General features: G+C 38.5%; 1 protein-coding gene across 1 annotated transcript in view; it reads left to right on the plus strand.

Moving 5' to 3' along the window:
* Window positions 1-871: 871 nt before the first annotated feature.
* The window catches only part of LOC115628083 (hemicentin-2), a 291,265-nt gene continuing 267,678 nt past the window's right edge, over window positions 872-24,458 (plus strand). Inside the window, exon 1 of the mRNA XM_030524060.1 lies at window positions 872-974. Coding sequence (XP_030379920.1) covers window positions 893-974 — 82 coding nt within the window. The 5' untranslated portion in view covers window positions 872-892. The remainder of the gene's footprint in view (window positions 975-24,458) is intronic.

Raw genomic sequence — 24,458 nt, forward strand, 5'->3', positions numbered from 1 at the left:
AGTTAGTATTGCCGAAAACCCAGTACTAAATAAATTATTATTGTGCAGTCATGTGTTCTTGGTAGCGTAAAGTGGAAGTTAACGTGGTAGGTGTTCAAAGGTCATATTTCCAACGTTTACATTTAAAGCTTTGTTAAAACGCATGCGCTAAATGAAAAGCTTTCAGGCCCAGTTTGGCTTACACCTGCTTTAGAATTGCAGCGTGCTTGTTAGTCCTGATTCGCGTCTAGAAAAGAAATAAGCAAAATAACATAGTGTTCGTTGTGGTCCTACATGCATATGTATTTATATATGTATGTATGCTCAAAGAGATATGTGCATGCATATGTGTGAACCAATTTCGGAATTGAAATAAAAATCCCAATTCAGAAGTTCAAATATTAAATGAAAATATGTGCATAAAAATACCCCTTACTATTCAGTATACCACTTTTGATTGTGAAAACTAAAAAGTCTGCTATAACAAATTCGGTCTCTAAACGGATACCTCGGTTGGATGCTGGAATACATACCGCATATGTACATATGTCAATAAGTACATAAGAAGTTCTTCGAATATACCTACAGTTGAATGAAGCTAAGAATCATTTAATATACCAAAGTGTGTTTCTTTCTAGTGGTGTGCTTAAAAATTGCTTGAAATAAGAAAAGAAGCCCAGTATACTAAATGCTTGTTTTGAAAACAATGTAAACGTTACATGAAATAATTACAATAGATAATATACGAGTATATGGCTTATTACATTACTACGTACATAAATTCCATTCAATAAACATGTTGAGGAAAACTACATAAAAATTCTCTAAAGCTACGTATACGATGCAATGTATTTAAAAATTGGATTCTTGCTTTAAATACTTATAATAATTGGTTGGTTGCGAATTCTGTGACATGAGCTTACAAGATATGGAAGTATTTGTATTACTAATATTGTCATCATATTTAATGGATATAAGTTATGGAAGCAAGGATGGTTAGTACTCTCATATCCATTAAATTTTATATGATTTTTAAGTATAGTAAAATTTTTTTTGCCATAAGTGTGGCAAAAATTGACTTTAAAGCCCATAGCTAATTATGTATTAGTTAATATTATAAAAATGTTAAGATTAATATATAGATATAGACATTCAATTCAAACTTTGCAACATCTTTGGGTATACATACTTACTATATAAGCAACAAAGTTATTCAAACAAATGCTTTTGAAAATCGAAAAACCTAAACTGGATTTGCCTTGGGGTTAGAGAAACATGGATATCACGATGGTTATTCTATCTGTTTAACTTGTTGAAATCCATAAATACATAAAATGTACAAGAGTATATTAGGTTTGCGGGAGCTGAAAATGTAACAGGCAGAAGGAGGCGTGGCAGACCCCACAAAGTATATATATTTTCTTGATCAGCATGACGAGACGAGTCGATCTAGCCCTGTCTGTCTGTCTGTCTGTCCGTCTGTCCGTATGAACAACGGGATCTCAGAGACTATAAGAGGTAGAGACACCAAACTTTGCACAAAGATGCGTTATGAGTGTACGCTATGCAAATTTGTTTTATTTTTTTGATTTTCCCCCCACTTCCCCCTATGGGGGTTTTCCCGATTTTCCATTCGTATAATTCGTAAAATTATGTGAATACGCAGAAAATGTGTATTTTGGAATTTCGCTCCCCCTCTCCTATGCAAATCGCGATTTTCTCTAACTCCCGTAATTCTTGGAATTTCGAAATAAATAATTTTGCAAATACCCGCAGTAAGTTATTATGTGTCCGTATACCAAGTTTCACTATGATAGACCGATTTAACAAGAAGTTATAGCCATAAATATATTTGCTGCTGCAGCGCTGCTCAAGCGCTGCCCGCGGCTGTTGTTGATGCTGGTGCTTTGGTTGCCTGCGAACATGCTTACACAGACACGCATAAACATACATACACTGACATAGACGCAATGGCTTTGTATATGTGCAATTATACACCCTTTACGTGAGTTCGAATACCAAAAGAGGTAAAATCGATCCAACATTTTTTTTGTAATTCTCTTACTTTTTTAAATTTATATATTTATTATAAGCATATGTACAGAGTATTTCAAAGTCGGGACACCCGACTTTAAATTTTTTCCTTGTTTTAAAGAACCACTGTGCAAACGCATGAAAAAACCTGTAAGAAATACTATATATACACACAAGCATACCACTATAAAAATTTCACACATCACATGGCACGAAGCACAAAGTTGAACCAAAGCAGCAACAACAACAACAGCTGCGGGCAGCGCTGCCAGCAAAGCTGCAGGCAGCGCATGAGCAGCGATTTTATTTATGGCTATAACTTTCTTCAGAATTGACCTGTCATGATGAAACTTGGCACATGGACACGTTAGTATTAGGTGGATGTACCAACCAAAATTAATTTCAATTAGGAATTTATAAACAAAAACACGAATTGCGGGGGAGTGGGGGGTGTATCAGAATAAAAAATAAACTTGACCTGCCTAGGACTTAGGGGAACCTCGATACCAAGTTTGGTTATTCTAGCTCTTGTACTTCCTGAGATCCTTGCGCTCATACAGACAGACGGACGGACGGACATGGCTATATCGACTCGTCTTGTCATCCTGATCAATAATATATATACTTTGTGGGGTCTGCCACGCCTCCTTCTGTGTGTTACATACATGCGCACAAAACTAGTATAGCCTTTCACCCTTTGGGTACAGGCTATAAAAATAGGGAAAAATGAAATTCAAGATAATGCAAATTTGAAATTTCCAATGCAGTAAAATGTAAAAAAACTTGCAAAAAACAAGATAGAACGCTACAGTCGGGACAAGCCCGACAGTAAAAAAGCCTGTTATCTCCACAAAATCGAAAAATTAAAAAAAAAAAATTTTTTAAAATTAAATTATTAAAACAAGTAAAAAAGCTAAAGTCGGGTGTCCCGACTTTGAAATACTCTGTACATATGTTTACAATAATTATAGAAAATAAAAAAAATTAAGAAAATTAAAAAAAAAATACACATTTTCTGCGTATTCACACAAGGCATCTTGGACTAAAATTTGGTGTCCCTAGCAAAAAATAAAACAAACTCGTATAGCGTACACACATAAGGCATCTTTGTGCAAAATTTGGTGTCTCTATCTCTTATAGTCTCTGAGATCCAGGTGTTCATACGGACGGACAGACAGACAGACAGGGCTAGATCGACTCGTCTTGTCACGCTGATCAATAATATATATACTTTGTGGGGTCTGCCACGCCTCCTTCTGCCTGTTACATTTTTCAGCTCCCGCAAACCTAATAAACTCTTGTACATTTCATGTACAGAGTATAAAAAATGAATAAATTAATAAATTAATTAAATTAAATTAGAATACATGTTTATGTTAAGTTTTAATAGCACACATTTACATCACGTACCTATGCGTGTTTATATGCGTGTATGTATGCAGCACAAAGTTGAACCAAAGCAGCAACAACAACAACAGGATGAGCAGCTATTTTACTTATGGCTATAACTTTCATCAGAATTGACCTACCGTGATGAAACTTGGCACAAGGACACATAAGCACTAACTGGATGTAACTACCAAAATTGATTTCAAAATTCCAAGAATTACGGAAGTTATACCAAAAAACACGAATTGCGTGGGAGTGGGGGGGTGTATCAGAATAAAAAAAATAAACTTGATAATCGCCTATATCTCGGAGACTATAAGACCTAGGAACACAAAATTTTAGTCCAAGATGCCTTTTGTCAATACGCAGTAAATGTGTATTTTGGAATTTCCTTCCCACCCCCCTCTCCCATGCAAATCGCGATTTTCTCTAACTCCCGTAATTCTTGGAATTTCGAATGTGTCCGTATGCCAAGTTTCATCATAATAGACCGATATAACAAGAAGGTATAGCCATAAATATATTTGCTGGAGCTTTAGTTGACTGCTAACATGCTTACACAGACACGAATATACGAGCATAAACATACATACACTCACATAGACGCAATTGCTTTGTATATGTGCAATTATACACCCTTTACGTGAGTTCGAATACCAAAAGAGGTAAAACCGATCCAAAATTTTTTTTAAACATATGTACAGAGTATTTCAAAGTCGGTTTTTTTATTCATACGGGTACATACTTTAAAATTATTGAAATCTAGATAAATAATACCGGCGGCGAAAAAATAAAGAGGCGTTAAAACGGAGAGAAAACAAGAAAGGAATGCTAAAGTCGAGCTTATATACCCTGTACCACCCCACAAAAAAGAAATCAAATTAATTAATTAATTAATTAATTTAATTAATTAACTAAATTAATTTTATTAATTAACTAAATTAATTTAATTAATTAACTAAATTAACAAGAAAGAACGCTACAGTCGAGCAAGCCCGACAGTAAAATAGCCTGTACTCTCCACAAAAAGGAAAAATTAAAAAAAAATTAAATTATTAAAAAAAATGAATGAATTAATTAATTAAAATAATTAATTAAATTAAATTAGAATACATGTTTATGTTCAGTTTAAACAGCATACATTTACATCACGTAACTATGCGTGTTTATATGCGTGTATGTATGCAGCACAAAGTTGAACAAAAGCAGCAACAACAACAACAGCTGCGGGCAGCGCTGCCGACAGAGCTGCAGGCAGCGCATGAGCAGCGATTTTACTTATGGCTATAACTTTCTTCAGAATTGACCTATCATGATGAAATTTGGCACACGGACACATTAGTACTAACTGGATGTACCTACCAAAATTGATTTTTAAATTCCGAGAATTACGGAAGTTATAAGAAAAAATACGAATTGCGGGGGAGTGGGGGGGTGTATCAGAAAAAATAAACAAACTCGTTCTGCCTATGGCTTATAGGAACCTTGATACCAATTTTGGTTATCCTAGCTCTTGTACTTACTGAGATCCTTGCGCTCATACAGACAGACGGACAGACAGACAGACGGACATGGCTATATTGACTCGTCTTGTCATCCTGATCAAAAATATATATACTTTGTGGGGTCTGCCACGCCTCTTTCTGCCTGTTACATACATTCGCACAAAAGTAGTATACCCTTTCACCCTTTGGGTACAGGGTATAAATATGTAATTTTTCTAAAGGGTGCTGCTCTCAGTTTGTAAATCAATTTATAGTATCAAGTCTAGTTAATTTTCTAAAAAGAATTCGTATGCTTCTCAGTTGAACAGAACTTTTTTTACAAGCTAACATGGATTGGATCTGTATCAGGGGTCGGGGCAGTTATCAAAAGAAAGTTATGGCAGATAAAGAAATCTCAAATTTCGACAGTTCAGAACTGAAACTGCATTTTCTGAACTGTTAAACCAAAACTATTTTTAAGAGATAATAATGCACAACATTCTAAAATTAGTCACATTAATATATATTGCCTCAGGTTTCGATAAAATCAGCGAACTGGTGGCCACAAAAACAACTTATTTGCCCCGTTTGTCCCGTTGCCCAAAATCAACCTTAGCACCAAATATAGGGCTAGTTAAGAGTTGTATGTTGAGCATATTAACACAATGTTTTCGTGCCCATATATATATATAGGTATATATTCTCAACATTATATCTTCACAGCAATCTAGCTGATAAATTAACCGTAGCCATAAAATGGATGTATTTCTTTCGTGAATTTTGTACAATGCGGCACAAATTCAAATTTGTCTGCAAAAATTTTTTTCCATTTAAAATCAAGGGGGGGGGGGAGGAGGGGGGCAGCTGCCCGCTTTGCGCCCCCCCTCGCTACGGCCATGGCCATTATGGTTGAAATAATCATAAAACCTTTGCCTAATGATGTTAGAATGCACACAAATTTTTAAGTAAATACCTTTCATAGTTTAGGCTGGCGATAAAAAGGGATTTTGGAAAATTCGAGCTCCAAAGGGGGGAAATCGAGCTCCAAAGTTTGTATGAAAAATCAACAATTTACATCTGATTAACTTCAAACTTAGTTTGAATGCTCCCAGAAAAATTCCAAAAAAAACTGCATACTTGGTTTTTGAAATTTTTCTTGGGGCCAGAAATATGGGAGTTTTCCTGTAAAAAAAATGTTGGGGCACAAAAGGAAACCGCGTCAACAGCCCACAGTCCAAACGGTAAAAGTTAGGAAGCTGAAATGAAGTTAGAATGCACACAAATTTTTAAGTAAATACTTTGTACTTATTTGTAGAATCTATATATATAAAACAGTTTGTCCTGACTGACTGACTGATTGGTGATCAACGCACAGCCCAAACGGTAAAAGCTAGGATGCTGAAATTTGGGCTCAAGTATCTTATCATAGTGTAGGTGCCCACTAAGAAGGGATTTTGGAAAATTCGAATTCCAATGGTGGGAAAACTAGCTCCAAATTTGGTTTTTATAATTTATAAAAGAATACAAACAATACTGCATACTCGGATTTTGTGGTGTAGCTTGAATTATTGGCGTTTTAACATTTATTCACCTTTTCAAATGAAGAGTTTGTGTTATACATTTTTTCCGATCGATTTAAAATTTGGGGACTGTAATCTACGTAACTAAATCTACAACTTTGCGTTCAAGGATTTTCAAAATATGCATTTTACAAATGCAGGCAGTTCAAACAATACAAAATATCAAACAGTTAGGGACAACTATGTATACATACACACACACACATACAAGCAGCTGTTCATGTAGTTGCGGGCAAACGATTGAAATAGCCAAAGCAAAATGTGAGACACTTATGTGTGAATGTACACACATACATATGTACACATCTAAGTATGTATGTATATTCATTCGTCTTACACTGACAGAGCAAGAAATGTTAATTAATTAAAAATTATTTAACATTTTTAAAAGTAATTTTTTCTTTGTTTAGTACATTTGGCATTAGGGTTTTCATTAGTAACTTTATGCAGTAACAACAAATTACAAAGAACGCAAATATCAAATAGTTGGGGACATCATATACACACACACGCACACACAGAACATGCAACAGTTCGTGTCTATGTGTAGAGAACCGCACGTACGGTTAGAAAAGTAAAGAGAAACATACATATGTATGTATGTATGCCTGTGTACGTACATATATAGCATGTATTGATTGTAATAAATAATGTTCTATCGTTTTAAATCAAATTTTTAAAACGAAAAACAACAACAACTGCAAGTCATTGGCTCGCGCTTCTTCTTTCGTTTTGATCATTTACTCCAGTTAATTTCAAAGGCAAAATGCTAAAAGTTTACAGTTACCGTGGCTAGGCAACGACTGCGTAAGCGATAGTAAAGCAGATACCGAAAGCGGACCTACGCATATTCTGCTTCGCGTTGCGGGCAGATGTACATATGTACATATGTATGTTTGTATATGATTTGTTATAATTGATCTCAATAAATTATAAGATGTTATTATTTAAATTTTCTGTTAATTGCATTCAAACTTCGATGGAATTATTGATTGTATCGACGGATTCAACTATCGATAGTTTTGATGCTCTAGCACATAGAGCATCCGACACATGCCCATCTCTAGCATCTCAGCTGATCGCATATTTACAGCGACTTACCGTTTTAGTGTTAGCTAACAACGCTACAAATGTATTCTGAACAAATCTAAGAGTAATTTACCGTTAAGCCTATTTTGTGAGTGTATTCATGCGATTTACAATATCAGAAACACACCTTTTACATTCACAACAATCATATTTGGAATTGAAGACACAAATTAGTGTTGAATTAAAAAATTTAATACATTCTTATATATGTATGTATGTATATAGGCGGATAACGCCTCCATGAATATACATATCAGCGTTGCCGAACGCTCAAATTTTGACGGGACGTCCCGATTTATAAATCAAAATTAAATGTCCCGCGTCTGAGTTTTCGGGGATAACTCGACCGTGTGTACACCGTGCTGAGAAAGCACACAGTTAAGTCAGGACTGTCAGTCCGCCCGGTGCGTAACGAAGATATGTACATACATATGTACATACGTATAACCATACATAGTACTTATTGTACTATATTTGCTATTTGGAAAATGAACTCTTTAAAAAATTTTAGAGAGCGTCGAAAGAAGAATATCATACGGTAAATAAACTTATAATTATAAGCACATTTTACTGAGCCCAGCATTTTAGGCGGCACTAAGTGCTGCCAGTTCGTAGTAACTTGTATGCGACTCTACACGCTCAGTATGCTGATCAAAAATATACGTATATAATTTAATATACCCCCATTACCCTTCGGGTATATGGTTATTTTTTAATACAATTCTTGAGACAAAGCATAAACATTTATATACTACCAGGTCTTGACCGTCTTTCCCCGAGCTCCAAAGGGGGGAAAACAAGGTCCAAAGTTTGTTTGAAAAATCCACATTTTTAAACCGAAAAGGTTGAAACCGCGTCAACAGCCCAACGCCCAAACGGTACGCTAGAAATCTGAAATTTGGGGTCAAGTATCCTATCATAGTGTAGGTGTGCACTAAGAAGGGATTTTGGAAAATTCGAGCTCCAAAGGGGGAAATAAGCTCCAAAGATTGTTTGAAAAATCCACATATTTCAACCGATCGACTTAAAACATGATATCTAAAATCAATAAAAGAATGCAAATAAATACTCTGTTTTTTAAATTTATTCTTGGACACTGAATTATTGGGGCTTTCTTGGGACACAAAAGGAAACCGCGTCAACAGCCCAACGCCCAAACGGTAAGCTAGCAATCTGACATTTGGGGTCAAGTATCCTATCATTGTGTAGGTGCGCACTAAGAAGGACTTTTGGAAAATTCGAGCTCCTAATGGGGGAAAACCAGCTCCAAAGTTTGTTTGAAAAATCTTCAGTTTTTCACCGATGCACTTCAAATTTGGGTTTTGCAATCTATAAAAGAATACAAAAAACAAGAAAAAAATGCTAAAGTCGAGTGAGCTCAACTCTTAAACACCCTGTACCTCCCACCAAAAAGGAAACAAGAAAATAATGCTAAAGTCGAGAAGGCTCAACACTTAAATACCCTGTACCACCCCACAAAAAAAAAAAAACAAGTAAAAAAGCTAAAGTCGGGTGTCCCGACTTTTAAATACTCTGTACATATGTTTAAAATAATTATAGAAATTAAAAAAATAATAAATTAAAAAAAAATTTTATCGATTTTACCTCAAATTGCATATTTACATAGCAATTGCGTCTATGTCAGTCAACCCAAGCACCAGCATCAACAACAGCCGCGGGCAGCGCTTGAGCAGCGCTGCAGCAGCAAATATATTTATGGCTATAACTTCTTGTTAAATCGGTATATTATAGTGAAACTTGGTATACGGACACATAATAACTTACTGGGGGTATTCGCAAAATTTTATTTCGAAATTCCAAGAATTACGGGAGTTAGAGAAAATGGCGATTTGCATGGGAGGGGGGAGGGAGGGAAATTCCAAAATACACATTTTCTGCGTATTCACATAATTTTACGAATTATACGAATGGAAAATCGGGAAAACCCCCATAGGGGGGAAGTGGGGGGGAAAATCCAAAAAATAAAACAAATTTGCACAGCGTACACTCATAACGCATCTTTGTGCAAAGTTTGGTGTCTCTACCTCTTATAGTCTCTGAGATCCCGTTGTTCATACGGACAGACGGACAGACAGACAGACAGACAGGGCTAGATCGACTCGTCTCGTCATGCTGATCAAGAAAATATATATACTTTGTGGGGTATGCCACGCCTCCTTTTGTGTGTTACATACATTCGCACGAAACTAATATAGCCTTTTACCCTTTGGCTACAGGCTATAAAAAGCGCCGGGCCACGATTTCCACCAAAATAATCATTGAATTGCGGAGCTGTGCAGTATATTTTCTCACCATCATTTTCAACAGCATGATGAAATGGGGCTATTATCCTCAACAATGGAGAAAATCTGTCATCACAATGATCCATAAAGCCATAAAGGAAAGTCTCAGCCATCATCATATAGACCTATCAGTCTCCTGCCGTGCCTATCGAAGATATTCGAAAAACTGCTCCTGAATCGCATCAAGCAGCACCTACATACCAACAGTGCAACGCCAAATCATCAATTTGGTTTTCGCGAAAAACATGGAACCATTGAAAAAGTCAACCGAATAACCTCTGAGATACGAAATGCATTTGAAAAACGAGAGTATTGCTCCGCTGTTTTTCTGGGTGTCGCCCAATCCTTTGACCGCATTTGGCTGGATGGCTTAGTTCGATTTTACCTCTTTTGGTATTCGAACTCACGTAAAGGGTGTATAATTGCACATTTACATAGCAATTGCGTCTATGTTTATGCTCGTATATTCGTGTCTGTGTAAGCATGTTCGCAGTCAACCCAAGCACCAGCATCAACAACAGCCGCAGGCAGCGCTGCAGCAGCAAATATATTTATGGCTATAACTTCTTGTTAAATCGGTCTATCATAGTGAAACTTGGCATACGGACTCATAATACATAACTTACTGGGGGTATTTGCAAAATTTTATTTCGAAATTCTCAAAAAAATAAAACAAACTCGTATAGCGTACACACATAAGGTATCTTTGTGCAAAATACTAACTGGATTTGACTCCCGTATTTCTTGGAATTTCGAACAAAAATTTGGTAACTACATCCCGTTAGTGATTTTGTGTCTGTATGCCAAGTTTCATCAATATAGGTCAATTCTGAAGAAAATTATAGCCATAAATAAAATTGCTGCCTATGCTTGTAGCTCTGCCTGCAGCGCTGCTCGTACGAAAGTCTCTACCCTTATTGTGAAATCATTGACCCTGGATTTTATGAGAACCTTTGCAACAATTTTTGTGGGCTTTTGTTGTCCTCCAATGCCATTGATTCTTGCGCTGGTATCTGCCAGCTTCAGTGACAATTTCTGAACCACTCGATCAGAAATCAGATTTGTTTGTGAGCCTGCATCCATGAGAGCTCTGAATTCGGCTCTCCACGCATTTTGGCCCTGCAAGATGACCCGGGCGGTTGGTAGCAGCACATGATTTTGCTGTTTTCTGGTTGTAGTCGTGTTGGCAACTGTCGCATTGAAAAATGCGGTGGTTAATTTGGTTCCAATATTTTTCCACCATCGGCCTCAGTTGGCGTTGATTTTAAGGTCCTATATTCCGAGACAGAGCCGACATCAAAGCATTTTGATGCCTCATATGAGGTTGAATGCTCAGTGCTTCTACAGCGACACTGTTTAGCGATATGCTGTCCATGTCGACAGCATTGATCATGGTGATACAATTGTTTGCGAACTCATCAGCTGCGCTCATTATTTTGGTGTAGTAGTTGAAAATAGTCATGTTCTATTTTTCGACCGTTTAGAGCAGTAGACACCGAAACATTACCTTATTGAAACTGCTCTCGAAGATTGACCTTGATATTAAGCAACCGTTTGACCCAGTTGCGTATGACTGCTGTTTAAGGTAAAAAGAAAATCTGACTACTCTACATTTTAAATTCATCCCCCTTGAGCATTTGTTTATGTGTGAGGAATGAATCTGATAATGTTCCATCAGATCATACAGCTTACATCAGACATACCGGTATTTATTGCCGCATCGATTTTTTAATGGCAATTCAGTTTAATTGAGTTAATGGAATATGGAATGGCGTTTACTAAGAAAAGTTGGCCCAGGTAAATTTTCCCTGCACTTAGGTGACTGCCCTTCGGTCACTCTGAACGATGATAGCATCCCTCAGGTGATTCGATAGGCGAAATACTCGGCATGCAACTAGTAGTGGCAAAATAATACCATCAACACACAGTTTGGAAAACTGTACTGGCTGTTTGGCACTCAATTCAAGCCGCGTCTTTGCAAAAAACTACTGATCTACAATTGATATTGAAACCAACCTATACCTACGGCATTCAACTGTGGGGGTGTACACGCTGTACTGTGTCAGTATTTTATAGTAAGCCCAAAATTTGGAGCTACTTGTGAATAGGGAATGTGTGTACGAGTGTGCACTACGTTACTGTGCTATTCGCGGCGTACACTCCCTGTGTTGCTCTAACTTAGCTCGTCGGACGGGGTGGGGTTCTTTCTCCTCCTATCATAGCGGAACACCACTACAAGCAAATAAGTGCACTAAACAGAAACTATCAAAACAAGCCAATTAAGTATTCGGATTTGTCCCCACAACCAGGTAAGAAGCGAACAGACAGACTAATGTAGACTAGATAGCTCCTAGGGTATTAGATGTAGTTCTACCCTATTCTTTACACGAATGCATATGTGATATCGAATGATCGTAAACTAAAGCATAACGATCGTGAATACCAAAAGTAAGTATTAAACAGATTGGCAAACGGAGCGGTGCAAGCCCTACCACAATTTCAGAAGTGGAATAATACTCAACAAAGCCTACAAATGCTCTGTCCAACGTATGAGAACTTGCTTAATGCATATAAAAGCACATTTTAAACGACAAGAGTGATATATAAGTTAGCGACTACAGCGTCCAATGTGTGAGAATTTTCTTAATGCATATAAAAGAACATTTTCAACGACAAGAGTGATATATTAAATAACGACTACAGCGCAAAGCAATTGCGTCCAGTCGTTTAAGTTCGTCCAAAAGCGGTGCATTGAAAGGATATCCGTTGCACGAGTGAAACGTCGTTACGCCGGCAACTACTAATGCCGCCGAATTCGCGCCAACTGTACATAATGCGCGCAAAATCCTAATATAATTCATAATTCATCAGCTGCATATGGACGTGTTTTTCAATCGCTGAGCCAAAAATTGTTTAAGTTGTTAAGTTGTGTACGTACACAGTGCAAATAATTGCGAGAAGTAAAATAACGTTCTTCATAGAAACTTCTGGTGTTCAAATAAATTAAAGGAATCTTTAATAAAATCACAAATTAAATAAAAGTACATTCAAGCGCGAAAAACCAATCTATACAAACACATAGATCAACACCAACACCGAGACACTGAGCTATAACCTTAATTGTATTAACGCTCAATAATCACTAAAAAAAATCTCTCATCTGTGCTTAACAAACCACTCAATAAAACACAAACGAAAACTTACACTGAACAACATGGCACCTCAGCCCAGCAAACGCGCACGAGAAAACACCGTCACTGACCTTAAGGAGGGCCGCCAGTCAGAGGGAATCTCGGCAAAGATAATGGCTACAATAAACCTGCGTTTTGAGGATCAGGCCAGCCTCATCACTGCCAATATGGGAGATGCTGAGCAGCGCATCCTAAACGTGCTGCTGGAGAGTTTCGACCGCATGGCAGAAGTGATGAAGCAGCTACATGTTAGGGTGGATCAGCTTCATGAGCGGGTGGATAATATGGAGCGCGAGGTCGGAGTGTTGTCCACGCTGAGGGAGCGGGTTGGAGTGCTGGAGGCGAAGCTCGCTGCGCAGCTCAACGCCAATGGAGGGGGAAAATGTGCGCACTTTGTACAACACGCTCTGCTTCGCCATCGACACTACACCACCGCCTAGGATACGGGAAATTTTTCGTGTTCGGACTAAGCAGGTAGCAAATGTTGATCCCGATATCATTATGAAATTTGAAAATTTTAATGAAAAAGCCTCGTTGCTGAAGGCAGCGGCAGCCTACCGTCGACAAAGCAAGAAAGCACTAAGCTTAGAAATGCTGGGCTTTGACTTTCCAGCCCCCATTTACATTAATGAGCAGCTGACTAGAGATAACTACATAATCTTCAAAGAGGCGATAAAGCTTAAAAAACAGAAACGTCTTGTGGCTGTGTTCTCACGTAGAGGCATAGTGCACGTGAAGCTTAGGGAGAACGAGAGTGCGCAGCCCATACAAAGCAGGGACGAGCTTTTACAGCTCTCTCACCATAATGAGAGTGGATTTCGCTCTCCCACTGCCTTTAACTCTGCGGTGTAAACATATGTTAGCTTTTAATATTAATATAAGTTTTAGGTTTAGTTTTTTGATAAATTGTTTTTGTAATATTTGTTTTCTTGTAAATGTTAATGTATTAATAGTGTGCAGATCATCTGTTAGTGCTCTTGAGCTATATATGTTATATAGCTATAGCTATATATGTTAAAAATAATATCAAAGCTAAAGTGATTTGCAAACAGCCAGTAGACAGTAGACAATATTGAGTACTTGTTTTTGCAATTATCAAACAGTAGAAATATGGAAAGCTTATTAGTCGGATGTGTGTATAGACCAAACAGAAACACTGACTACACTGATTTCTTGAGCATTCTCTCCTCTGTGTCCCTGAAGCATAACAATATTGTCCTGGCTGGAGATTTCAATAGCAATATGCTTCTTGAACGACATTTAAAGGACGATATGGTGTCTCTTGGCATGAAGCTAGTAAACTCTACAGTACCTACACATTTCTCTAACACCTCTGATACCCTTCTTGACTTATTTTTTGTAAATGACACTGAAAAAATTCTCCTATTTGACCAGTTGTCCGTACCAGCTTTTTCCAAACATGACTTGATTTTCATAACTTACGATATTTTCCTGGACCACACTGACCACTCATTTAGTTATAGGGACTTTAGGAACATTGACCATAGACTACTGATTGACTTTTGTGATAACTTGAATTTTGATGACATTTACCTAAAACCCACCGTAGACGAGCAGCTCCAACTGTTTAATGACAATGTTGAGCTACTGTTCAATACCTTTGTGCCGCTGCGGCACAAAGTAATCAGGCCTGTAAAACATGAATGGTTTAATAGGGATATCGAATGTGCAATAAAATGCAGGGACGACGCATATAAAAAGTGGAAAAGGTACAAGACAACGGCTCACTTATCGCAATATAAGAAACTGAGACGTAGAGTTGGGCTGAAAATTATGAATGCGAAGCGTGCTCACTTCTCCTTGAAATTTTCATCGGTCACCTCGTCCAGACTAGTTTGGGCCGAAGTTAATAAGTTAAGGATCGGAAAAAGTAGACCTTCTTTATGTATTGATGTCGATGTGAATGAACTAAACAACAAATTTGTACAACTAGCAGTACCTGAAGTCCTTGAAAATACGTACCTGAATTCTACCTCGTTATTAAACTGTGATACTTCTTTTAGTTTTATGTGTGTACGTCAATGTGATGTCTTAGATGCAGTTCTTAAAGTGAAGTCCAACGCCATTGGCCTTGATGAGTTACACCCCAAATTTTTAAAATTATTGCTTCCGAAAGTCTTAAATTATATAACTCACATATTTAACTCAGTGCTTACGACATCGTGCTTTCCGTACAAGTGGAAATCAGGAAAAATTATTCCTATCCCGAAAGGAAGCAATGACTTCAGGCCAATCACAATTCTACCATTTCTATCAAAAGCACTTGAACACTTGATGACCAAACAAATTAGCAATTACATGGTAGAAAACTCACTCTTGAGTGATAAACAATCGGGCTTCAGAAGTAATAGAAGTTGTATTACATCATTAATTAAAATTACAGACGATATTAGGAAAGAAATGGACGACAGTAAGGTAACTTTCCTAACCCTACTAGACTACTCAAAAGCTTTTGACTCTGTTAATCATAACATACTGTGTACGAAATTAAAAGGACTTTATAATTTCTCTGACTCAGCTACTAATCTTGTCCAGTCATATTTGTCCTGTCGTCACCAAGCAGTAGTTACTTCGCATAATTTTTCGTCTTTTTTATTCATAAAGCTATTCCACGTGGAGTCCCTCAGGGGTCTGTCTTAGGGCCACTATTGTTCTCAATTTATGTCAATGATCTTCCATGTTGTGTGTATAATTCCGAGTTACACATGTATGCTGATGATGTCCAGATGTATGTTAGTCGTCCGTTATGTAGAATAGATGAATGTATACGTGTCTGCAATGATGATCTCTTCAAAATCAGCAAGTGGGCAAGTATTAACGGATTGGAGGTCAACCCTAAAAATTTTTAAAATTATTGCTTCCGAAAGTCTTAAATTATATAATTCACATATTTAACTCAGTGCTTACGACATCGTGCTTTCCGTACAAGTGGAAATCAGGAAAAATTATTCCTATCCCGAAAGGAAGCAATGACTTCAGGCCAATCACAATTCTACCATTTCTATCAAAAGCACTTGAACACTTGATGACCAAACAAATTAGCAATTACATGGTAGAAAACTCACTCTTGAGTGATAAACAATCGGGCTTCAGAAGTAATAGAAGTTGTATTACATCATTAATTAAAATTACAGACGATATTAGGAAAGAAATGGACGACAGTAAGGTAACTTTCCTAACCCTACTAGACTACTCAAAAGCTTTTGACTCTGTTAATCATAACATACTGTGTACGAAATTAAAAAGACTTTATAATTTCTCTGACTCAGCTACTAATCTTGTCCAGTCATATTTGTCCTGTCGTCACCAAGCAGTAGTTACTTCGCATAATTTTTCGTCTTTTTTATTCATAAAGCTATTCCACGTGGAGTCCCTCAGGGGTCTGTCTTAGGGCCACTATTGTTCTCAATTTATGTCAATGATCTTCCATGTTGTGTGTATAATTCCGAGTTACACATGTATGCTGATGATGTCCAGATGTATGTTAGTCGTCCGTTATGTAGAATAGATGAATGTATACGTGTCTGCAATGATGATGTCTTCAAAATCAGCAAGTGGGCAAGTATTAACGGATTGGAGGTCAACCCTAAAAAGTCAAAATGCTTAGTAATATATAAAAAAAAATCAACACACTCAATCTTGAGCAAGTGCGCCTCAACAATGAGCCCATTGCGTATGTAGAGCAGGCAATAAACCTGGGAATAAATATAAACCAAACATTAACTTGGTGTGACCATGTCAATAAGGCAGTAGGTAGACTATATAGCGCACTAAGGCGCCTGTCTTTGACGCAGAATTTTCTTCCTATAAAATCAAAGCTCCTTATTGCCAAAACATGCCTGACACCCTTGCTATTTTATGGGATTGAACTATTTGGATACTGCGATGCAGTAAGTCAAAACAAATTAAAAGTAGCCTTTAATAGCATAGCACGGTACATTTTCAACATTCAAAGAAGAGATTCAATAACGACATACACCAATAAAATATTCAATCTGACCCTTGACTCCTGGATTAAGCTTAGAACCCTAATCTTCTTGCACAAAATTATTGCACGTAAGGAACCAAATTATCTGCACGACAAAATTGCTTTCACGACATCAAGAAGAACGAACAACATAGTTTGCACTAAATTTAAATTAGCAATCTCGGAAAAACATTTCTTCATTTCTGCTGTTCGTCTGTGGAATGATCTTCCGCATAACCTAAAAACAATTAGCAGCGAGACGCACTTTAGAGTTAAGATTCTAGCACACTTACAAAACATTAACTAAATTAACGTTACCAAAAATTATAATATTAACGACACACTTAGTTTAGTAGGCAATTTAGATTAAGTATAAAACTATTAAACTATTCAATTAAAAATATATAATTATAAAGAATAATGAAAATGTTTAATGTGAAAACTAAAACTATGATTAAATTGTAATGACTAGCGTAATAATTTAAAAGTAACCGATACTTGTAACGCTAGGATAAGGTTAATAAATAAATAAATAAATAAATAAATAAATCCAAACGAGTGCGACAGAAATGATGCCGTCGACGTTAATGTGTATGTACCAAAGAAAATACAGTTTGAAAACAACAACATCAATGATCGCGAACATACCACGATGGCAAAGTTAAAAATGTTCGAGCAACGACAGCGGCTACCAGCTGAAAGTTTCAACAGCTACTTGAGGTCAAGCTCAACGAAGACGAAAAGATCGAGCATGTCATTGCTGGTATACCGAATGAACAACTGCGGGTGCAAGCAAATCTCCAACTCAACTCTTGAAACTCGAAAACAATAAAGTTGGCTGCACTACATATATTTCCGTTGGCTTGGGCTGCCACTCTCTTTCAGTCGTAAGCTAAGGCTGCCACTTGCATCTAGTCGTTAGCCAGGGCTGCCACAGTACTCCCCCTTAAGTGAAGAAGTCACGATATGTTGAAGCGTACAAGGTGCTGCCTCTCATAGGTGCGTGGAATATTGGATTTTTGTTGTTGCGATATGAGGTGGTCATCATTTCTGGACAAATGTGCGGGATTCAACCTGTCAACGGACACAGCACATTCTTTTCCCTTTATTTGTAAAATGTAGACTCGATCAGTTTGCCGTTTGTCGACTTCATATGGTCCGGTGTACGGTGGCTTGAGCAGTTGCTTGACAGCGTCAGTACGTACAAAGACATGCGTGCAGTCGGTGATGCCTTTGATTAGGAACATTTTGGTATTAACGTGATGAGCAGTGGGAGTTGGGCGAATTTTTATCATATGTTCCCGAAATTCATTAATGAACAGTGATGCTTCTGGTGGTGTGTCGTTGTCATCAAAAAATTCATTGGGAAGGTGAACCGGTGTCCCATATAACATTTCCGCTGTTGAAGATTGTAGGTCTTGTTTAAAACAAGTACGCAGACTGAGAAGAACTGTTGGCAAAAGTTGTGGCCACGGAATATCGGAGTGACACATTAAGGCTGCTTTAAACGACCGGTGCCACGTTTCAATAAGGCCGTTGGACTGTGGGTGATAGGAGGTCGTGTGAATATGCCTGCTGCCGACTAATTTTGCCAATTCTTTAAACATAGCCGACTCGAATTGTGTGCCTTGGTCTGTTGTGATTGTCTTTGGTGTTCCAAATCGGGCAACCCAACTTGACCAAAATGCCCGTGCCACTGTTTCGGCTGAATATTGGTCAATGGAATGGCTTCCGGCCAGCGTGTAAAACGGTCGATCATCGTTAGGCAATAACGATAATTTTGTTGCAAGAGCATGATGACAATGTATCCAAATGTACGTGGTCGAATCTACCGTTTGGTACCGCGATCTTCTCCGGTACTAGATGGTTGTGCTTGTTGATTTTGGCTCGTTATTCATTGACGGCCAGACAAACTTTTGCCGAATTTGTTGTAAGGTTGATCGGCCACTCGGGTGCGCAAGGCTGTGAACGAAAGAAAAAATTTTAAATCGTAGAGAGCCTGGTACATACGGGCGCACAAGGTTTGTTGACACGTCGCAGTAGAGCGACACATCGTCATCGAAACGGACTCTCTAAAGTTTCAGAGATGTGCTTCCTTTAAGTAGGCTTTGTAGCTCCTGGTCATCATCCTGTGCTTCTTCGATGAGTTTAAGTTTGACTGCTACCGGCGTCGTGATGGCACAGAGCCTTGAAAACGCGTCAGCCACTATGTTGTCTAATCCTTTTATATGTAATATCGTTGTGGTAAATTGGGATATGTAACTCAATTGACGGAGTTGGCGAGGCGACACTTTTTGTGGTTGTTGTTTAAAAGCATAAACCAGAGGCTTGCGATCCGTTTTAATGATGAAGGTACGGGCCTCGACCAAGTTCTTGAAGTATCTGATTGCCTCGTATACTGCTAGCAACTCGCGGTCTTATGTGCTGTAGTTTTTTTCAGTGTCGGAAAGTTTCCTTGAGAAAAAACTAAGTTGTTGCCAATTACTATTTATTTGCTGCTCCAGTGTGGCTCCAATGGGGACATCCGATGCATCATAAATCAAAGCTAGTTGATCCGAAGGAGAAGGATGTGCCAAAAGTATGGCGTCCGCAACACAGTGTTTCCAGGTTTCAAAAACATCGATAAGCTGTGGAATCCATTCCACTTTGCGCTGGTCATTCTTCTTGACGTTTCTCAGAAGTTCTGACAAGGGAGCTTGAATATGGGATAGTAGTTAATAATTCCCAAGAAACGACCTAATTGACAAAGAGTCTCCAGACGGACGTAATTTGCAATGGCGCTGATGCGGTCGCTTGGCGGCTTTATGCCATGTTGGTTAATCACGTAGCCGAGAAAGTTCACTTCTGGTAACGCTAGCTGGCACTTGCTCATGTTGATAGACAGGCCGTGTTTTCGTAAAATCTGCAAAATGATGTGCAGGTGCTCTTCTTGTTCTGCTGGAGTGTTCGACATAATAAGTATGTCGTCGATATAACAATACACGAAGTCAATGCCACGGAAGATGTTGTCCATGAATCTCTGGAATGTCTGCGTGGCATTTTTTAGACCAAAAGGCATGTAAAGGAACTCGATAAGTCCGAAAGGCGTACACACGGCTGTTTTAGAGATGTCCTCTTCTGCCATGGGGATCTGGTAATAGGCGTTTACCAGGTCCAGCGTTGAAAATATCTTCCGCCCATGTAGCTGCTCAGTGAAATCATGAATGTGTGCAATGGGATAACGATCGGGTACCGTCACCGTATTAAGCTTACGATAATCACCGCACGATCGCCAACTACCATCCTTTTTGGCAACCATGTGAAGTTGGCTGACATAAGAGCTTTTAGATGGGCGACAAATACCCTGCTCAATCAGGTAATTAATTTCAGATTTCGCAGTAGCTAGCTTGGCACCGGACAAACGGCGTGGTCGATCTGAAACAGGAATGCCATTTGTTTAAATATGGTGACGGACTTCGTGAGAACTGGTAGTTTTCCGTGCCGGTGTAGTTACGTCGACAAATTCTTGAAAAAGCTTTTGGAATTTGGACATTCCTTGAATAGTTGAAACTGACAACAGTTTAGCAGAAGAAAGGCCTGTCGGAGTTGTGAATCCCGTGAATGCGTCGATTAATCGCTTGTTTTTGACATCTGCTCCAATTATAGGCGTTTGAACGTCAGCGACTATAAAAGGCCATGAGAAACATTGGCGAAGGCCTAGATTTAATTGGATTACAAATGTTCCATAAGTATGAATTACCGTCTGATTGACCACATACAGTTGAAATTCGCTTTGTTTGATATTTTGTCTGGCCAATGTGCGAGGCACAACAGAAACGACAGATCCAGAATTGACGAGGAATGTTATTCGAGAGTTGCGATCTGTGATATGTTGACGGCTCTCCTCTATAGTAGAACGCTGAGTATTGGAATCGCTGTCGATGTTCTTGCTGTCGTCGACCAGCGAGTTGAACGAAAGCCGCGTTAGTTTAACGACTGCGAACAGGCACATGGCGGCTTGCAGTTACGCGCATTTTCGCCATAGCGATTGTGATAATAGCAAAGTTCAGCTAGCTGGCTGCCTGCTTGGGAAGATTGATCATTAAATCCGGCAGAGGAGTTGTCACGTGACGGTATACGATTCGGGCCATTTGGCCGACTGTGAGATCGACTTCGTGTGCGATTGGCCGACTGGAGTTGCTTGACGTCCTTTTGAATCAAATCCATTTTTTTGGTGAGAGATCGTATCGAAAATATCCCTGAAGGTCCCTGAAGAATCGGAAAGGTTAACAGCGCATTCACTAGGCTGCGACATATTTGGTTGTACAGCAAAAATAGCTCCTGATGCTGTAGTCTCAAGCATCTTATCTGCTATTTTTGCAAGTTTGTCCAGGTCATTTTCTTCCTAAATGGCGAGATAAGGGCGAATATTATGACGATCGAATTGGGCAATCCATAAGTGTGGATTGCTGCTGGAAAATTTTGGCAAATGAATTACCGAGTGCTGTGCAGTAATGTTTGCAGATGCCTGAGATGTCGATGCTCTGGATTGTAGAGCCTCAACTTGCAGTTGCAAACAGCGGATCTGTTCCGTTAGCTGTTCTTCGGTCTTAGACATGGTTTTGCTTTCAGCCGCTGAATCCGCAAAATTCAATTTCCTAGGTTGCAAGGAACGTTGATCGTAGAGTGGCTGATTCGGATTTTTCTTTTTTCGAGGGCGTACATTGTAACACGTATTTTGCATTCAGTGCAACTTTCTCAAGTTTTGGAAAATTTAAATTGATTGGTGCATAAACGTGTATTTTTTTCTCTACACATTTAGTCAAAATGAAATAACTGTGAAAACGAATGTCGGGGTGACTACTGTGGTAGCTTACGATTCCTATTTATTATTTCGTCAACACAAGATACACTTTGGATTATTTTTAACATATGGATTTATTAATAACAAAGATGGACGTTCTTGAATGCACGGGTGTTGAAACTCGAAAACAATGAAGTTGGCTGCACTACATATATTTCCATTGGCTTGGGCTGCCACTCTCTTTCAGTCGTAAGCTAAGGCTGCCACTTGCATCCAGCCGTTAGACAGGGCTGCCACTTACCGTACAGCGCCCTCTTGCGCCAACTCCTGGAAACATTTTTGGCTACCCAACAGAGCGCGCCACCGATCGAGACGTGTGGATACCGACTCGCGCACCTGTCGGGCATCGCTGGAACTACAGACCGTTGTCACCAACAATGCTAGCCGTTACTACGAATGTACGCGACTTGAATATCGATAATTCGTCTGGCTGGCTTGCGTGGCAACTACGTATTATTATACTTCTTGTAATATTTTATTTGTAATAAAAGTACTAAAGAAACTAAGTGCATATTATTGAACACAATTATTAATGGCTCACATTCGCCATAGACGAAACATTAAAAAAAAAAAATTGATGGAAGGCCTACAGACGAGTGAGAATAAACACTATGAAAGAGAAGTGACAAATCGATAGTATTTTGTGTGCCTAACTATATGGAAGATCATGTACTATATAAGTACCACGATGAGATGGGGTATATAGGAATAGACAAAATGACAGATGTAATTTCCAAAAGTTACTGGTCTTCCAACATTAGGTCTAAAGCGAATGTACAAAAGAAGTTATAATTGCTCTGAAAGACTACTTTTGGGCCTATAGTCGACCAAAGAGTGTTATATTGATCGTGGCAAAAATAGTCGAGTGTCCCCACAGGAAAGAGCTGTCTAAAAGCAACAATAGTTTTAATGAAAACAAATTCATTCAATCAAATTTTTCAAATTGATTTACCTAATGATTGCCACAGAAAATTGTAATTAATTGTAAAATAATATAAAATATTGTAATAATTGTATACAGTATATCGAAAGAAAACCAAAAGATCGGGAGATCTTCACCAATCAGAATGGCCGAGTTGTAGTAGTATGAGTATGAGTATAAGTAAGAATGCATATGTGATATCGAATGATCATAGACTAAAGCATAATTGTGAACACCAAAAGTCAACATTAAATAGATTGGCAAACGGAGCGGCGGTTTTACTTGACCAAGGTGACCTAACAAAACAAATGCAACAAATGCATGAGTCTGCTAGGGCAGTACCCCAGTAGGAAACTGGACACCACGGGGGGCAGCTAGCCGATCCAATCTACAGATTCTGCAGCGGTACCAGAACATACTTCTTCACATAATAAGCGGCGCACCGCTTTACATGCGCCAGAAATGCATTCACAGGGACCTAGGTCCGTGGTCATAAACATCCTAGAGAATATCAGGCGCCTCAGGATATACAAGTTTTGTGCGAATTTAAATAACACTGACGTGGAAGACCCGCCAAAGTATGAACGCAAGGAATTCGGAAAGTATTAGAGCTAGAATTACCAAACTTCGTATTTAGATTGCCCTAAATCCGAGAAAAAATTAATGTGTGTGTTTCGCATGCATTTTGCGAATATATTTTTCGAATTTTTAGCTCAAATTTAGCAATCACATTAGGTACATGCTAAGTTTAATCTTATGAAATGCAAAGTTATAGCAATCAGTGTAATCTTTACCCAAGCTCTGCTGCTTTTGCTCAGCTCTGTACTACACAAATGCACACACACAGACACTCATAGACGGACACAGACACAATATTAATATATATCTTAAATATATAAATGTTATATATTTTTATAATTTAATATATTTTTTTAATTATTCAAAGTAGTGAGTGCGTCCAGTGCATTACTTTCCTTTACGAATTATTGCAAAAGCTCATTAATTCGTCCTTCGATTGTGCAATTAATGTTAGAACTAGACTGGTAGCGCTAAGTTAGGTTAGGTTGTCGCAGTTTCCAGAGGTATATCCCTGATTCACTTTGGACTAGGTTTGATCCATACCCAGTGCCCCCATGGATTCCTGCGTGCCTATGCATGTCTTATATGCGAACGGATATAGGTGCCTGAATGAATATGGAATTATCCGCCAGCTTCCTCCTCTTGTCCCGGTAGCTTCGAAAGAAGTAGTTGCGCTGAAGCCCTATTCTGGCAGCATGGGTACCTAACAGCCATGCCCCATAATATCCCCGATCATATCCGAGAAGTAGCTTCTGATCAGCTTGCAATGCTCTGCGGAGCTTTTCTTGCTGCGGCTATCTGTTTCATTAGTCCATATTTGATTAGTGACAAATTCTAAGTGGTTCCGAACTTATAGCTAATAGCTGGCCATCGGTATACCGCTACTTTCATTATCCGAAGGAAGAGAGACAATGGTACCGCGTCTTGCCAGTTACACTTTCTGTCCGTATGGCCTGGGATCCATATGGGGCAAGAGAGAACTGCACTGTACTCTTGCGAAAAGATGTGCGATATTTCTGCATTTATATTGAGTTTGATGTAATGGAGCTAAGGGATTTTATTGCTGTTTGGCTACAT

This window comes from Scaptodrosophila lebanonensis, unplaced genomic scaffold, assembly GCF_003285725.1.
Source record: "Scaptodrosophila lebanonensis strain 11010-0011.00,11010-0021.00 unplaced genomic scaffold, SlebRS2 tig00000101-arrow-pilon, whole genome shotgun sequence".
In the NCBI taxonomy this organism is placed as follows: domain Eukaryota; kingdom Metazoa; phylum Arthropoda; class Insecta; order Diptera; family Drosophilidae; genus Scaptodrosophila; species Scaptodrosophila lebanonensis.